The sequence below is a fragment of the Malus sylvestris genome, chromosome 2 (assembly GCF_916048215.2).
Source record: "Malus sylvestris chromosome 2, drMalSylv7.2, whole genome shotgun sequence".
NCBI classification, from domain to species: Eukaryota; Viridiplantae; Streptophyta; class Magnoliopsida; order Rosales; family Rosaceae; genus Malus; species Malus sylvestris.
The window spans coordinates 27,405,403-27,423,889 of NC_062261.1; the positions used below are offsets into that span (position 1 = coordinate 27,405,403).

General features: G+C 38.0%; 2 protein-coding genes across 4 annotated transcripts; one reads left to right on the forward strand and one right to left on the reverse strand.

Annotated features, from left to right (window-relative positions):
- The first annotated feature begins 5,698 nt into the window (after positions 1-5,698).
- Positions 5,699-7,005, forward strand: LOC126602588 (uncharacterized). Its single transcript, XM_050269490.1, has 3 exons — positions 5,699-5,741; positions 6,114-6,484; positions 6,541-7,005. Exons 1-3 carry the CDS (start codon positions 5,699-5,701, stop codon positions 6,955-6,957), a joined length of 831 nt encoding a protein of 276 aa, XP_050125447.1. The 3' UTR covers positions 6,958-7,005.
- A 3,035-nt stretch (positions 7,006-10,040) lies between these two features.
- LOC126609816 (26S proteasome regulatory subunit 8 homolog A-like) lies at positions 10,041-18,103 on the reverse strand. 3 transcript variants are annotated; one of them, XM_050277746.1, is made up of 9 exons: positions 17,935-18,103; positions 12,588-12,667; positions 12,257-12,481; positions 12,065-12,127; positions 11,800-11,963; positions 11,118-11,274; positions 10,917-11,015; positions 10,501-10,611; positions 10,041-10,399 (listed from the first exon to the last, which is right to left on the reverse strand). In XM_050277746.1, exons 1-9 carry the CDS (start codon positions 18,074-18,076, stop codon positions 10,262-10,264), a joined length of 1,179 nt encoding a protein of 392 aa, XP_050133703.1. In that variant the 5' UTR covers positions 18,077-18,103; the 3' UTR covers positions 10,041-10,261. The 3 variants fall into 3 exon arrangements, with proteins under 3 accessions (XP_050133703.1, XP_050133710.1, XP_050133697.1); XM_050277753.1 differs by having other exon boundaries at positions 10,944-11,015; positions 12,588-12,685; XM_050277740.1 differs by having other exon boundaries at positions 12,588-12,685.
- Between the last annotated feature and the right edge of the window lie 384 nt (positions 18,104-18,487).

Genomic DNA, 18,487 nt, shown 5'->3' on the forward strand with positions numbered 1-18,487 from the left:
TATAACTTTGTATCAAAATGAGTTACTAAAGCCATCACTATTCTAAATTAATCCTTCTTTGAAACCGGAGAGAAGGTCTCATGGTAATCAATGCCTTCCTTTTGAGTGAAACCTTTAGCTACAAGTCTCACCTTATACCATTCGATACTACCTGATGCATTTCTTTTGGTCTTCTAGACCCATTTGCATCCAATAGTTGAATGCCCATTAGGTAGTTCAACGACCTCCCAGACTTGATTTTTAGCCATAGATTTCATTTCTTCTTGCATGGCATTATACCAAAGATTAGAATTTGGTCCATTCATGGCTTGGGAAAACAAGCAGGGATCATTTAGTGGTCCAACATCATAGTCAGACTCTTGTAGGAATACAACATAATCACTAGAAATGGCAGGCTTCTTTATTCTTGTAGATTTCCTTATAACTACTCCATGATCTTCAATTTGTTCATTTTGAGGAGTAAGTTCTTCGTGAGCTTGTTCTTCATGGAGTGGTTCCACTTGAACGGGTTGTTTTTCAGGAATATCAATTGAATGATTCTCTTGAAAAACAACCACTCTTCCTTCTTTCGAAGAAGACTCATTAGCCTCATTAATTTTCTCAATTTCTATATTACGAGGAAATTCACTCCCACTAAGCTCATGATCTTCAAGAAATTTAGCATTTCTAGCTTCAACAATTCTAGGTGTGTGTGAAGGACAAAAGAATTTGAATCCCTCTGAATTGGGTGGATAGCCTATGAAAAAACCACTTATTGTCCTTGAATCAAGTTTCTTTAATTGTGGATTATAAACTCTCACTTTAACTGGACAACCCCATACGTGTAAGTGTCTTAAGCTAGGTTTTCCTCCATTCCAAATTTCAAATGGTGTTTTAGGAACGGCTTTAGATGGAACCCTATTTAAAACATACACAGGGGTCTTTAAGGCTTCACTCCACATGGATAAAGGGAGACTTGAATTGCTAATCATGCTCCTTACCATGTCCATAAGTGTACGGTTCCTTCTTTCGGCCACACCATTTTGTTGTGGTGTGCCAGGCATTGTATATTGTGCAATAATACCCTCTTCTTCAAGGAACTTAGCAAATGGACCTGGCATTTGTCCCTTTTCTGTGTACCTTCCATAAAATTCTCCACCCCTATCAGACGTTACGATTTTAATTTTCAACTCTTTTTGTTTCTCTGCCTCCACTTTATATGTTTTAAAAGCACTTAGTGCTTCAGCCTTATCATTTAAAAGGTAAAGATACATAAAACGAGAATGATCATCTATATATGAGATGAAATATCTTTGACCATTTAGACATGGGGTAGGAAAACGTACACAAACATCAGTATGTATGATCTCAAGCAACTCCAAACTCCTTTTGGCACCTTTAGATGACTTGTTGGTTTGCTTTCCCTTCATGCAATCTCTACAAGTCCCATAATCAGTAAAATCTAAAGACATCAAGACTCCATCATTTACTAATCTCTTGATTCTCTCCATGGAGATATGACCTAATCTTTTATGCCAAAGCTTTAGGAGTTTTCATTAATAATACATCGTTTAGTACCAACATTGGCATGCATTGTTGAAAGATTACACTCATGCATGGGGTCTAAATTCATTTTAAATAAACCATCTGATAAAACGCCATCACCAATATTCAAACCATTCTTAAATAAACTTATTATTGGATTGTCAAAGCAAACCTTAAAATTACAAAGTACCAACTTTGAAACTGAAATTAAATTTCTAGAAAAAGACGGAACATAAAAGACATTTTCCAAATCTAAATTAAAACCAAATGCTAATTTTATTCTAAAAGTCCCCACTGCTTTAACACTGAAGCACATCCGATTTCCTGAGTAGATGTGTTGCTCATTGCCCCTTAGCTTCCTATGGTTTAGGAACCCCTGCATGACATTAGTAATGTGAATTGTAGCACCAGAGTCAATCCACCATGTATTACTAGGAGCCTCAACAAAATAAGATTCATGACACACGTAAGCAAATAGAGTACCCTTCTTTTCCAGCCATTTCTTCTACTTGGCGCATTCCTTCTTCTTGTGTCCTTTCTTGTTATAGAAGAAGCATGCATCCTTGTCGGCAAAACGCTTCATTGGTTTCTTTCCTTTCACCTTAGGAAAACGTTTGCCCTTCTTGGCACCTTCATGCTCATTAATCACCAGATGAGCCATTTCCAATTTCTCAAGTTTCAATCTCTCTTCCTTTTGAACACACATGGTCAAAAGTTCATTGGAAGACCACTTTTCCTTATGTGTGTTATAGGAAATCTTGAATGGTCCATACTCAAGAGGGAGAGAATTGAGAATGAAATTGACCAAGAATGACTCATAAATCTCTATCTCTAAGGACTTAAGTTGAGATGCAATGTCCTTCATTTCCATAATTTGCTCACGCACACTCTTGGAATTGTCGTGCTTCATGCCTGAAAGTTTATGCATCAGGGTGCTAGCAAGTGCCTTATCAAATTTCACAAATTGTTCTTCAATGGCTTTCATGAAATCTGTCACCTTATCACATTCTAGGATTGAACCCCGAATGCTCTTGCTCACATTGGATTTGATGAGCATCAGACTTAAGCGATTAGATCGCTCCCACCGCTCATACGCAGCCTTGCCTTCTTAAATGCTTGATTCTGTGGGCATGGGTGGTTCATCTCCACGGAAAGCAAGGTCAAGATCCATGCACCCCAAAGCCAACAGGACTTTGTCTTTCCAATCAGAAAATTTATCACCACACAACATTGGAACACAAGATGAATCAAAAGAGATAACTACAAACCAAAGAAAAACTAACAAATCATGCTTTTGAAATGTGAATTCACACCTTCCTGTGGGCAGAGGTTGTATAACACAAGAATTTACATATGCTTTAAGGTAATCAAGACATCAAAACCGAAAATCCATACCTGTGGGAATAGGACAACTAACACTTATATGTCTAGATTTCCATTTTTTTTTTCACTAATGTTAAATAATTACTTCCTGTGGGTAGAGTAGTTATTTAGAATACTGTAATTTGTAGATGCCTCATTCCTTATTTCATGTTTTAAAAACTGAACTCCTGAAGTGATTAAATCACACACGTTATAGACTTAAGATGTTGCGGCTAATCTTAAATCAACATGAAGCTATTATATATGTATCAACTTACAGAGTTCAAATGAAAAGAAACTCATAACATACATGGATATGGTATCCACTTGCAGTTTTCATATAATAATGAAATGATGAGACTCGTAATTTTGAATAGATCAAACAAGTTTGAACCCTTAAGCACGATCAAATAATATCACTTCGTGCCTTAGGAAAACTAAATTGTGAACAATATGTACTGAAGGTGGATCTGATACCACAAATTTTTTATGATCACATTCAGCCCAGCAACATGTAAAATAGAATTCGAACTAACCTCTAGCCATGATCGTCCAACAACAGGTTTCCAGCAACACAGCAAGATCGAAAGCTCCTATAACTCTAGTTTAAGTGATCTTCTAGCCTATTGCCACTCGAGTACCTTTCTCAGATGGAATGCAAGGCTTTATATAGGCTAGGCTAGGAACCCTATAATCTCACGTGAAAACAAACTGACTCCACTAATCCCTACCATCAAGGGATTCGCTGAGTCAAAATCTCTCCCCTTATCTGTCAACTAGAGTCATGCTCTTAGTGGAAAACTAGAGTCAAGAGTCATACTTGGAGTGGGTTGTTTGACTAATTCATATCTTAACTGATTACCATTATCAGTAACTAAATATTAATGACTAATATGTGGGCCACCTTAAGTGAAAATATTTGAACGTCGCGTTCAACAATAACTTTATTTCCTGGTGCGCTAAAAAGCAAAAGATAGTTTCACGTTCAAGTGCCAAAGCGGAGTATCAGGCTCTTGCTTTTGCATGTGCAGATACAATATGGATAATGAGCTTATTACTTGAGCTTCGAGTGCCTCTTCGTTCTCCAGTTTTGATGCACTGTGACAACTTAAGTGTGACATATATGGTAGTTTTTCACGCTCGCACGAATCATATGGTTTGGATTATCATTTCGTTCAGGAACGTGTTGCATCTGGAACTCATCAAGTTTAGTTTCTGCCCTCCATCTCATAGTTGGCTGACGTTTTCACAAAAGGGCTTTCCAAAGCACGCTCTCAGACGTTGTGTTCAAACTTTTTCACCTCCCCGGAGTCAAGTTTGCGGGGGAATGTCAGTAAGGGCAGTTAGTTAGAGATACTTATCCCTATTATCTTATTTATCAGTTTATATTTGAATTGTAATTTGAACTTCAAATGTAATTGTATCCCTACTGCATAAAACGATGTATACCAGCATTACAGAATTTAATGAGAATCAGAAAGTGTACAATATATTTTTATGTATTACCAATTGTAACCCACTATTTATATAGCTCACCAAGATGGAGATAAATTCTTTGCAATTATTTTTCAGTTAGCTTTATCTCTCTTATTCATATAATTATTTTGTTTCACTTTTTTATAGACTTGCATGGTTTACAAAATGATACTTGGTTCTTCATTTGCATAATACATGTATATTTATGAGCTTAAGAAAAAAGAACATTCAATCTTAAAGCTAGCCGACCTTCGAAAGAATTTATAACTCCGCCCTTGAATGTAGTTGATGAGTAGATTTTATATTATATATTTTACCCTAATTTTAGTATATTTTGGTTAATATTTTGGAAGAATTTTGATACTTTAAATTGTATTTTTAATATAGGACTTTCGACTTCCTTTGGAGCAAAACAGGACCAAATGGACGAATTTCGGAGTAATTATAGTTAGAGGACGTTCGTGAGTCACTTAGTTTGATCGTATCAAAATTTGGGATTTTTCCACCAAGCGGTCATTTTCTGGCGATAAAATAAAGGAGGGATGCGCAGTGCTGGAAAATGTCGTTTTTGGGCTTAAATTGTGTTTTTGGAGCCCAAGATGATATCGAATGTGTTCGTGGCCTTCTGGAGAAGTGTTCAGAATATTCCAAACATTAAATCCAGCTTTATTGGGCCAGTTTTGGAGTAGCTTATGGATCCAAAACGTGGCTGTTCAGATTTTAGGCGAATTTTACCATTTAATTTAGGGTTATGTTTCCTATTTTATTTGATTATTAATTTTAGTTTCCTAGGGGGAATAAAGGACCTGTTTTTAGGGTTTGTGTGGGGGGCTTAGCAGATATATTGCTTGGCCGTCTACCATTTTTCTCTACGCTTTATTTTATGCAATTTTGGAGACAGAGAGAATTGCTAGGGTTTTGGAGATTTCCTACTTGAAGGTGTTTTTAATCCTTTTCTTAATAATATTTTCTATGATTTCAATTATGAATATGCATAACTAATTTCTATTGCTAGGGTGAAGCCTTGAGCCTTAGCATGAATATGTGATTTTTATTTAATTGCTTATGATTGATTGCATGTATACTTTAAATTGTTAATCACCGGGATAAAAACTATCTAATTGTCTTAATGCCTGATCACCATTAGGATCTTTAGAAAAGTAATTTGATGCAATTTTGGTCGGAAGATTCCCTGAAATTGACGCTGGCTTCTTGTGATTAATAATTGTAATTTCACTTAGGATGAATACCACGTCTTAAGGATTGCATGGTTTTTCAAAGGGTTTTCTTAAAACATAATGAGTCTTTCATGTTCAGATTTGATCCGAACGTCCGGATGGGTTTCAAGTTAGATATACGTTATATGTTGGAGGTTCCAAGTAGAATATAAATTAGGAAAACCTAACCTTCAAAGTGGCATGTGTAGATCATAAGTAATTGGTAAAAGTTCATAGGATTGCTAGGTGATGGTGGAACTCTAGTGTTTTCTTAATTTGATTCTCCCAAAACTGTTTTCTTTTCTCTCTAGTTCTAATATTGCAGATTGTTTATTTTAATTCATTAATTTCGTTTTTATTTTAATTAGGTTATAAAATCAATCACCTAAATTTCTACTTTACAATAATTAATTGAAATTTGGTTTGTTTCGAATTATTTAATAATCCCTGTGGAGAATGACCTTGCGAACTAAAATTAAATTTTTTTTTATATATGTATAAACAGCAATAACTAACTGAAAATCTGATTAGAAGGAATTATTTTAAATAATCCCCATTCAAAGTTCTACACTCAAAGTTTGAAAGAGCATCTTGGGCAGTATTTTGAGCAGCTTAATGTGCCACAAGAGTTTTCAATGGATGACAAGCTCTCTAAATTGTTGGAATTAACTGACTTTTACATTGAAATAACCAATGAAGGATTTCTTATTCAAGCATTAAATTATGGGAAGAGCTTTAATGATCAAGAGGAGATTGGTGCAGGAATTGAAGAGCAATCTGCCACCCATTCACGTCCATGGGAGAAAGCAGCACATGCTGATCTTATAATCCCACCAGAACCGAGTGCTACCCATGTTCATGTGCCACCAAAACCTTTCCCACAAAGCCTGCAGAAAGACATGAGTGTTAATATGTTAGGGGGGTTCACACAAATTCAACATCTAATATGTCACATGATCAGCTCTCTAACACACTGTTAGAGACAGGGCAGATGACTACTAACACAATTTATGTTGTTGAATTGGTCGGTCCAGCAATACAAGCATGCAAATTTAAAGAAAATCTAGGGGAGTCATACAAGCAAACTATGATCCACAAGGAAACAAAGAAAAAGCTTAATGGCAACCTAATTCTTCATCAAGAAATTCGGCCAATGCAGAAATTGTGGGTGTTAAATACAAGGTTTAAGTCAGTTCGACGAAGACGTAAACGCTGCTGGAAGGGATACTATTTTATTACAACATTTCATTCATGTAGAAGGGCTAATATGAAGGATTCAACCACTTCCCTGAAACACATAATTGACAAACATCATCTCATTCCGTGCCTACTGTTGTTGTATGATGCTATCAAGGAGTGGTTGATTACAAGAGAATAAGTGATGTGATCATCAATTCATTCCTCTACGTCTAGCTATAGACATTAACTACAACGCTTATTGGGAGGCAACCCAATTTTTCTAAATTCTTTCCATTATTTTATTTTTCGTTTGATTTTTTTTTTTAGTTAAATTTCTAGATGCATTTACATACCTATTTTTTAATAAAAATAAAAAATATATATACAAATTATGAAAATAAATAAAAATTAAAAAAAAAGTGAAAAATCCAAAAATATTTTTCTTTCTTTATTTACGCAGTTGATTTTAGCTCCGTTTTTAATATTCGCATATATTGGTTAATTGCAGGTTGCACTCATGGAAACTAAGGGAAAATATAGACAGATTATCTTTTACTGGAATCATGCACCCAGCAATAAGTCTACATTCACAGCAGCCACATCTGTATGCTGGAATTTAAGGCCATTAACATTGAGCTCATTAATAGATGCAAGTTTGGGGGTTATGAAATTTTACCTCCCAGATGCACAGATCTGGGGTTCATTGAAGTGTGCGTCTGGGATCTGTGATGTCCAAGCCCCATCTCCCTTGGCTACTTCTGGCCAGATAGCAGAGTGGGAGTTCGTTGCACAACAAAAACAAAAGCAACAACTTCATGAATAGCTGTGACAACAAGACTATTTTTCAGCAGGACTATAGCTCTCAGAAATGTTTCGCAAGCTGAGAGACATGTATATTGAATCAAGTGGGAGATGATTACCGTTGCATGTGCGAAATGCTCTCAATCTACATGCTTAGAAATCGAATCCGTGATGGCGTGAGGCTTGGGAGACGCATGGTTTGGTTGAGAAGAGATGGCGACTCAGGGCATTTTCCTTGTGTTGTTTGTCTCAGATTTGAAATTATTGAGGGTCCTCACACAGATAACACCACATGCATGTGTTAGATCTTGTTACATTTTCCTCCAACAAATAAATCTGAACAGGAAATCAAACGAATTGAGAATGATTAACCTTGAGCATTTCAGTTTTTCAGATTTCCCATCACGGCTAGGTACTCCGGGAGGTGTGTGTGTGGCTGGGTTATTGGTTGCAGAACAGATGCAGCGCATAGCGAGGATAAGGGAGCAACTGTGAACTGAAGGTTTGAATGGATGGCTGAGCTTAAAAGTTTTGAAAATGGGAAGAGATCTGAGAGAGTCTCTTCGGTTTGTCTAACCAGAGAGAATGATCTTGCGTTTCTAAGAACAATGAAGAAGAAAGAGAGAGCAGCGATGAATTGGGGAAATGAGAGAAAAATGGTAGATGGCCAAGCAATATATCTACTAAGTCCCCCCACACAAACCCTAAAAACAGGTCCTTTATTCCCCCTAGGAAACTAAAATTAATAATCAAATAAAATAAAAAACATAACCCTAAATTAAATGGTAAAATTCGCCTAAAATCTGAATAGCCACGTTTTGGACCCATAAGCTGCTCCAAAACTGGCCCAATAAAACTGGATTTAATGTTTGAAATATTCTGAACACTTCTCTAGAAGGCCACGAATCCATCCGAGGTCATCTTAGGCTCCAAAAACGCAATTTAAGCCCAAAAACGTCATTTTCCAGCACAGCGCATCGCTCCTTTATTTTATCGCCAGAAAATGACCGCTTGGTGGAAAATCCCAAATTTTGATAAGATCAAACTAAGTGACTCACGAACGTCCTCCAAACTGGAATTACTCCAAAATTCGTCCATTTCATCATGTTTTGCTCCAAAGGAAGTCGAAAGTCCCATATTGAAAATACAATTCAAAGTATCAAAATTCTTCTAAAATATTAACCAAAATTTACTAAGATTAGGGTAAAATATATAATATAAAATCTACTCATCAAAATACCCCCAAACTTAGCATTTTGCTTGTCCTCAAGCAAAACAAGAAAAACTTAACAAACTAGATAACTAGCTAAAACTCAACCAAGACAACTTCCACCTTCAAGTTGCAATCCATAGCAAATTTTAAAAACTAGAACATCTTTTCAAAAGTTCCAACCAATCTCACCACAGAGTCTAAGCCATTTAGAATCAATTAGAAAATAATTCACAAACTTCCTTTAGTGTAAAGTGAACCAACATAGTTAAGGAGACTCGACTAAAACACTTACCTCTCGTCCTTATTTATTCCACACTTTCACACATACTAGCTTTGAATATAGCTTCTTTTTTTTTTTCCTTTTTCCTTTTAATTTTTTTTTTTGTTTTTTTTTTTTTTCAGTAACAGTAGTGGTCGTGCAATGTCGGTTCACTTAAGCTTTCGATCCAACCCATGTAGCGAGCTTTAGGTCAATGACTCCCAAACCACTAGGGCTTTAGGGCACTAGGTGTAGAACACCCCTAAGGACTTATTAACCCGAGCTGAAAAGGCTACGAAACCAACTAACCACCCTGCCTCATGCCAAAACTCTACTGTTTGACGCTAGAATCACTGCTGATTAGGCAGGACTGGCCCGGTTACTAGGCAACCGTAAACTGATAACACACATGGCTATAACAGTGGTCGAAAATGGTGAAACTGGAGCGTGGGGCAAAGACAGTTAGTTTGTCTTGGATGAAGCAACCGTGCTGTATGGTTTAGATTAGACTAGTACAATGTTAGGTTGTGTTCCTTGTCTTATTCCTCAATTGAGATAAGAATGTTGGTTGTAAAAACCCCACTACTCTGATGATATATATGAATGAATGAATGCTGCTGCAAGGGAGCACACTACCCTCGCCAACTGGTCTAACGACTTTAACCCCCGTTTGCTTTCTAATGTTTTCTTGGTTGGATTTCAGCATATTTTTTCTATTATTACCCATATTTTTGCTTAACCAGAAATCGTTACAAGGTATAATTTTCCTGTTTGAATTAGAAATCGAACCCTTGACTTATCGTTATCTTTTACCCATTTGGGATATCCCAACAGCTTTGCTTATAAACAAATTCACTTTCATTTACTTTTTTCATGCCACAAACACTCATCTTCTGAAATCCACTCTCTTTTAATTCTTGTTCAACCAAATTTATAACATGTTATAGGTTCAAATTTGAAATATAAAATAAACATTTGGATTCGAAAATGTTGGGAACACTTCAACTCGGAAACTCAAATTTAAAACTTCAATTATAGACAGATTGGATGTTCCAACATCGAGTTCGTTTCGGAATTCAGGCTTTCAAATTGCAGGTATAGTTTTGTGTAACTTCCATTGTGTTTTCTCACTAATATGCATACGTGTGTGCGAATATCCTTCTAAGATACATCTGCTTCCTTTGAAACATCATCTTAAGTTCATGCTTAGATTGGCACATGATAACATGATTAGTTCCATAACTTCCGCAACGACATGTTCTTGGTCTCCGTCTTCATTACCTTGGCAACTGCCATCTCAAAATCTTCCTGTGTCACATGAATCCTCCTCTCCCTCAAAGCAAACATCCCTGCTTCTGTGCAAACTGACTGCAGCAAGGTGAAAGACAACATGTGCTTTTTTAAAACGTGCACACAAACCCTGACTTCCTAAGAAATCCATGGGATACAATAAAAACAGAAATCAATACCTTCAGCTCTGCACCAGATGCACCTTTTATCTTCTCTGCAACCTTCTTCAAATCAATGCCTCGCATTAAATTCATTTTCCGTGCATGTATGTTCAAGATTTCCAACCGAGACTGCAATTTGTTATATATATTAATGAGTATTGTCTGTTAATGAATAACCGATAAAATAGGCCGTGGTCTATTATGTTCATATCCTCAAAACTGTTATCCTATCAGTGAAATCTGTGCAATGATATTCTTTAAAATAAAATTTCTAACATTTTCTAAGAACTATAATTAAGTTATACTGCATGAATGAAACCCATAGACGAGATATAAGTAATCAATTGAAAGAACAAGCTTAAAACTAGACTTATGAATGCATCATCAAACCTATTGAAAGCAATAATCCCACCAGTATATGGACTTTCATGTACCTGTTCATTAGGATTTGGAAATTTAACCTTCCTGTCAATTCGTCCTGGCCTGAGGAGCGCTGGATCCAGCATATCAACACGATTTGTGGCCATTAAAACCTGTATAAGTCGCAATTTGAAGAGGATGGTGGTCAATTAAACGATAATGTTTACGTATCTTATAGTGTTTCGATATCAATGCATCCACATTCTCTAAAGTACCTTTACCCTGCTTGTTGCCTCAAATCCATCCAGTTGGTTGAGAAGCTCTAGCATAGTCCGCTGCACCTCACTGTCTCCTTTCCCACTACCAGATCCCATACGAGCAGATCCAATACTGTCAATTTCATCCATAAAAATGATAGATGGAGCATGCAGCCTGAACAAAATAGAAAGTTAAAGGATGAAGTTAGTAAGCGGGGAGCAGAAGTATGAGAGGAAATTAGATTAGAAACCTTAAATGTATGCCCCCATATTCAATTTTCATTTCATTCCGTTTCACAGGCTAAAAAGAAGTTGCATCGAGTGATCCACAATCAAGATCTTTGCAGCATTTAAACGTAAAACATGTATTCAAAGGTTCCCGGACACTCCAAAAAGCTATTGTTCCTTTATTTCTTCTAGATTCAGTTCCCAAGGGCACCGGATTTACATACATGCCTTTGACCATCCCGTAGTATGACTATATTTCAATACCATTGATGCCCAACATCACAATTGCACAAAAGCTTATTCTAGCTCAGACTTTCCCTCCACGAATTAGAGTCTCGCCATCAAACCTGAGCATATGTAAAACTCAAGAAATGGAGCAACGGAAATATACAAGGAGATAGCAAATGCAACATGTTGAGACAGGGAATCACGGAATCAAGAATAGTCCTCATAAAATGAGATGAAAACCAACCTAGCCATGAGAAAAAGTGCTCTAACCATCATAGCACCTTGCCCAATGTACTTTTGGACTAACTCGGAACCAGAAAGCCTTATGAAAGTACAGTCTGTATGATGAGCCACAGCCCGAGCCACCACTGTTTTCCCAGTACCAGGTGGTCCATAAAGCAGGACGCCCTGATATATGAAGGAGTGAGTTTCAGGGCACTAACGTAACAGTTGGTGCCTACTAAGTAAGCAAATGAGCGAACAAAAATAACTTGGCAACATAGTTCTACCTTTGGTTCCGCTATACCAAGACGCTCAAACAATTCAGGATGTTTAAGTGGAAGTTCAATGACCTGGAAAGATGATCAATATGAATTGCCTAAGAATGTGAAGAAGAAATCCGCAGAAACCAAGCTAAATGAGAAAAAAATCAACCGGCCACTAAATATAAGTTCAGACAGTAGGGTTGTGCAAAATAAAACCTCTTTTATTTCTTGGATTTGCTTATCCAGACCACCAATCATTTCATAAGTAGAATCAGGAACATTTTCAACTTTCAAAACATTGACAAGAGGATCAACTTTTCTTGGCAGTATTACATGAAGAGCATAGGTCTCAGGGCGGAGAGCAACTCTCATTAATGGTTCGAGCATTGTGACATCAATATTTCTATCAATATTAACAGCATATTTTCCTCTTTGGCGAACCTGGAAATTGAAAAGAAACAGAAGTCGGTACTAAAAAAAAAAGTACTGAATTTGGTATGCATAACTTCCAAAGTATCTGCAACGAACAAAATGTACAACTACTTACCAAAACCAAAGCCTTGTTCCTCTCGATTAATCTTATAAACACACCAACATAAGATGGACGCTGCTCCAGCAGCCGGAGTTCTTGCTTAAGAAATTTCACTGTTCAGTTTACAAATTTAACTTATCAATCAGCTATATTTGATAAAATCCAAGACCACCACCAGATCCCCAAATTTCATATACATTTCAACTATGCAAAAACGCGAATTGACCAATAACGTGGTTGGTAAGCATAAAACCAATATAAGTTTCTTGCTCTCTTAAGTACATATGAATGTTAGATGAAGTCTGTTGAATTGAAAAGGATATGAGAAGATTATTCTAATGGCTTATTCTAATGGGAGCCATTCTCTTCTGTCGGAGATGCTCCACTCACAGTGCATCGTGGACAGCAAGGGTCTTCACATGGACTGCAGCTTTGTTGACAGCAAAGATGCCTCTTCTAATATAGTTCTTTATTGCATGCGTGTGTAATATTATGTATATAAATATCTGCTGCTATTGCAGCAGAAGGTAAGGAAAAATATTCAATCCAGTTTAATATGGTTTCTAGAGCTTTTTTTGTCTAACGACAACGATCCTAGTTTCCTATCCTTCCCATCCTCGCTTCCATGGCTGAAAACAATGTTCCCGCTAGTTCATCCACCCTCCCAAACTCTTTTCATCCGTTTTCTACTGTTGTTAATATCAAACTTGATAGAACCAACTACCCACTGTGGTTGGCTCAAATACTCCCTATCCTAAAAAGTAGGGACTTGATGGGATATGTTGATGGCACGCTGGTGTGTCCTCCAAAGAATGTGACTGGTGCAACCACTCTGAACCCAGCGTACACTGCCTGGGTACAACAGGATCAAATGATCCTCAGTTGGATAAATGGTTCTCTAACTGCCTCTGTCTTGTCTGTGGTGGCAAGCAAACGAACTGCTCGAGCAACCTGGGAAGCTCTTGAGCAAAGGTATGCCTCTACTTCTCAAAATAGAATTTTGTTTTTGAGAAATGAGTTGTTGCAGACCAAGAAAGGTGATCTATCTGTGGCGGATTACCTGGATCGCATGAATGCGATAGCTGATAACCTTGCCCTAGCTGGGCATCCTGTGAGTGATGATGAGCTCGTGCAGATTGTGTTGAACAATCTTGGACCGGCCTTTGAGATGACAGTAAGTGCTGCACAAGCTCGTGATAATCCTATCACATATCCCACTCTTGAAGCACTCCTGCTCACAACCGAAAGAAGAATGGCGGACCAAACTGTCCCTTTGGTGGAAGGTGCTACTGTCAATGCCTTCATTGCGTCTAGAGGCCGTGGTGGAGGCCGCTCTCGTGGAAATGGACGAGGCACCTCTCTATCCACTCGTGGTGCTCAAAGAAGCTACAACCCACGCAATAATAATTATCAGCGCAATCCTTCAGGTAATATTGAAAGATCTGCTTCATATGGTGATCGCATTATTTGCCAAATCTGCGGCAAACCTGGACATCCCGCTCTTGACTGCTATCACCGCATGAATACTGCTTTTGAAGGCCGAATCCCTGCCCAACGTCTCTCGGCAATGACGTCCTCCACCATCCCCATCAACAAGCAGCAAAATGGAACTTGGCTCCTGGACACAGGTGCCAACGCACATATTACTCCAGACTTTCAGAATTTGGTAAATCCTAAAGACTATACTGGTAAAGATGGTGTGGGAGGTATAGGTAATACTTCTGGAATTTCTATTGCCCATTGTGGTTCCACTCAACTTAATACTACTGCTTGCTCATTTGCTTTACAAGATATCCTTCATTGCCCTACTGCTTCTACCAATATTATCTCCGCCCATAGGTTCACCTTAGACAATGACTGTTATTTACTAATCTTTCCACATTTTTTCCTTGTTAAGGACCTCAAGACACGGAAGACGCTTTTCCGAGGGAGATGTGAGAATGGGTTATACCCATTTCCAAATGGCAGTGGTCCACTCAAGTATCCAGTTTCTGCGTTTGTGGGAGTTAGGGTGTATGTTCAAAAGTGGCATGCTCGTCTTGGTCACCCTGCCAAACCAATAATCAAGTTTTTAATTTCAAATAAATTTGTACCAATTCATGGTACATCTAATGTCATCTTTTGTGAGTCATGTCCTTTAGGAAAGAGTACTAGGTTACCTTTCAGTAAGTCTGAATCTGTCTCTCAATTTCCTTTGCAACTTTTACATTCTGATGTGTGGTGTTCTCCAATTATTTCTAATGAAGGTTTTCGTTATTACCTGTTGTTTGTGGATGATTATTCCCGATATTCTTGGATCTTTCCCATGAAACAAAAATCTGAAGTTTTTGACATATTTGTAAAGTTTAAAGTTAAGGTTGAAAAGATGTTTAATTGTTCAATTAAAACCCTTCAATGTGATGAAGGTGGTGAATATAAAAGTCATGCCTTTCAAAATTTTCTTGGCGTTCATGGAATTTCTCAACGTTTTTCTTGTCCAAAACATCCTGAACAAAATGGATTGGCAGAACGGAAACACCGACACATTGTCGAAATCAGTATTGTTATGCTTTCTCAATCTCATATGCCTAATAAGTTTTGGTTTGATGCATGCTTAACTGCTACATACTTGATAAACCGTCTGCCAACTCGTGTACTATCAAACATATCTCCTTTTGAGAAATTGTTTCAAAGAAAACCAAATTATGCCATGTTAAAAGTTTTTGGTTGTCGTTGTTTTCCTTGGTTAACACCATATAATCAAAATAAATTACAACAAAAATCCAAGTCATGTGTCTTTCTTGGGTATTCTCTTGATCATCAAGGATACAAATGTTTGGATCTGTCCACAAGACGAGTTTACTTGTCTCGCCATGTCCTATTCGATGAGGATTTTTTCCCTTTTAAGGGACTCACATCTCCTCCTGAAAGCGTTGCATCACAAGGTAACAATTTTTTACCCCAATTATTATTTACTTTTCCCTTAACCACAACTGTTCCCGTGTGTTCTTCTACAACCAATACCCATAGTGCCCAGTCCTCTCTTGATACTTCCATCACGCCACATATTTCTTCCTCTCCTGATCTAACATCTCCAACCCCAATACCATTACCATCTAACCATTCCTTAGGACCCCCACTACAATCACATGAGCAAGTGTTAGTCAATTCACAATCTTTGCCTGCTAATGTGTCTAGTGATACTGGCCACTCTATGACTACACGTTCCAAGTCTGGAGTTGTCAAACCCAATCCAAAGTATGCTATGCATGTTACCATTAAAGATATTCCTGTTGAACCAACTTGCTTCAGTCAGGCAGTCAAGCATCATGAGTGGAGGGACGCTATGGTGCAAGCATTTAATGCATTACAAAGGTGTGGCACGTGGAGTTTAGTTCCACAACAATCTGACATGAACGTACTGCCAAATAAATGGGTGTTCAAAATTAAGCGCAAAGCCGATGGCACTGTTGAGCGTCATAAAGCTCGGTTAGTGGCTAATGGTTTTCATCAGAAGGCTGGCGTGGATTACACTGAGACTTTCAGTCCGGTGGTTAAACACAGCACCATTCGTTTTGTCTTAAGTCTTGCTGTGTCAAAGAAGTGGCCTGTACGCCAACTGGATGTATCAAATGCGTTCTTGCATGGCTACTTAAATGAACATGTTTACATGCGGCAACCATCAGGGTTCATTGACAAACAGTTTCCACATCATGTTTGTAAGCTGCAACGTTCTATTTATGGTTTAAAACAAGCACCTAGGGCTTGGTTCCAACGCTTCTCAGATTTCTTGCTTCAACTGGGCTTTGAGGAGTCCACATGTGATTACAGTTTGTTTGTGTATAATCAACGGGGTGTATATCTCATTCTTTTAATCTATGTCGATGACATTCTCCTCACAGGGAATAGTTCTCGCCAGATGGATCATTTGATTAAGAAACTTGGTAGTTTGTTTTCAATGAAGGATTTGGGACCACTAAGTTATTTCCTGGGTATTGAGGTCAAGTATACTGGTGATTTCATGCATCTCTGTCAGTCCAAATATGCTCTGGACCTACTGACTCGAACTAAATTCACAGACGCAAAGCCCATTTCCACTCCAGTGTCGTCTGGTCAGAAGTTGAGTGCCTATGCTGGAGATTCTTTTGCCAATCCAGAGATGTATCGTAGTGTTGTTGGGGCACTACAGTATCTTACGATAACTCGGCCTGATTTATCATATGCTGTGAATCAAGTGTGCCAGTTCATGCACTCTCCACAAACAACGCACTGGATGGCTGTAAAGAGAATCCTACGGTATCTGAAGGCTACGTATAATCATGGGCTATTGTATAAACCAGGAACTGCGAAGTTGACAGCTTATTCTGATGCAGATTATGCTGGCAACCCCGATACTCGTCACTCCACAGGTGCTTTCTGTGTTTATTTGGGTTCCAACCTTGTATCCTGGAGTTCAAAAAAGCAAAAGACAGTATCGAGGTCGAGTGCAGAGGCAGAGTATAGGCAGTTAGCTTATACTGCAGCAGAGTTATCATGGTTAAGGTCTCTTTATAAAGATCTCCATCTCCATCTGGTTCAACCAACCATTTGGTGTGATAATGTTTCTTCAATTGCCCTTGCGTCCAATCCGGTTTTTCATTCGAGAACCAAGCATCTTGAGGTTGACTATCATTATGTTCGTGAGAAGGTTGTTCGTGGTCAGTTGTTGGTCAATTATGTGTGTTCCCAGGACCAACTTGCTGACATTTTCACTAAAGGATTGTCTTCGTCCAGATTTCAGTTCCTTATCTCCAAGCTCCCAGTTGTACCACCCTCTGTTAGCTTGCGGGGGGCTGTTAGATGAAGTCTGTTGAATTGAAAAGGATATGAGAAGATTATTCTAATGGCTTATTCTAATAGGAGCCATTCTCTTCTGTCGGAGATGCTCCACTCACAGTGCATCGTGGACAGCAAGGGTCTTCACATGGACTGCAGCTTTGTTGACAGCAAAGATGCCTCTTCTAATATAGTTCTTTATTGCATGCGTGTGTAATATTATGTATATAAATATCTGCTGCTATTGCAGCAGAAGGTAAGGAAAAATATTCAATCCAGTTTAATAATGAAGTCTGTGATTGTTTTGCTTGAAAGTCGAAACAAACTGTTAACCAAAACCACTTTCGAATAATTTAACCGAAAACAGATTTTAATCTACGTTTTCCGTACCAAATTTCAGTAACAATATCTACATTCTCAGAAATCAGTACAAGGATCGAACCACAGTCGATAAACAAGATCACAGAGCAAGAATCAAACCAGCAAATTGACCCTAGAGAGAAATCGATTGTGCGAATTAGAAACAGAACTCGGGCGAAGAAATGGAATCTTGAAAAAGAAATGGAACCTTGATTGTTGAGCATGCGGGCTTCAGCATAGAGGCGACTGATACGGGGAAGCTTTTCGGTCCCTTGATGTATGACGCTTGCAATTTGTTCGCGAAGGAACGATTTGATACCATCTGCTACTCCTTTGTCCTCCGCAGCCATGGCTGCTCGATCTCAACGCCGATAGGATGCCTCCGTAGTCTGTATGTATTATTCCCAATACGCCAAGCTTAAACGATTGGGACTTGACTTATATTCCAAGTCATCAAACGGTTTTTTATTTTAATTGGCGCCAAAAATAACAAACCCTTAAATTCTGTTAGTACAAACAACTAAATTTTAGCACACATCCCCTTCACAATTGTCTATCAATAATTTGGTTCAAATTCTCCTTACAAGAATCGAACTTAAGACCTCTCACTTACAAGTGAAAAGAAATATCATTAGACTGTAATACTAAGTGAGTATAAGGAAGAGGAACATAGGAAAATAAAATCATGGATCAGAGACGAATATGAAATACAGTTACAAGTTCAGTGAAAATTGGGGTAATTAATCCTTATTCTATAAAAG

Excerpts from the sequence above, each read along its gene's own strand:
- LOC126602588 (XM_050269490.1), top strand. The coding sequence starts at position 5,699 with ATGGGTTTCAAGTTAGATATACGTTATATGTTGGAGGTTCCAA. Across the intron at positions 5,742-6,113 it reads TTATATGTTGGAGGTTCCAA|GAATTATTTTAAATAATCCC; the intron begins GTAGAATATAAA and ends TCTGATTAGAAG. Across the intron at positions 6,485-6,540 it reads GCCTGCAGAAAGACATGAGT|CTCTCTAACACACTGTTAGA; the intron begins GTTAATATGTTA and ends TCACATGATCAG.
- LOC126609816 (XM_050277740.1), bottom strand. The coding sequence starts at position 18,076 with ATGGCTGCGGAGGACAAAGGAGTAGCAGATGGTATCAAATCGTTCCTT. Across the intron at positions 12,128-12,256 it reads AAATCCAAGAAATAAAAGAG|GTCATTGAACTTCCACTTAA; the intron begins GTTTTATTTTGC and ends TCATCTTTCCAG. Across the intron at positions 11,275-11,799 it reads GCACTTTTTCTCATGGCTAG|GCTGCATGCTCCATCTATCA; the intron begins GTTGGTTTTCAT and ends TATTTTGTTCAG.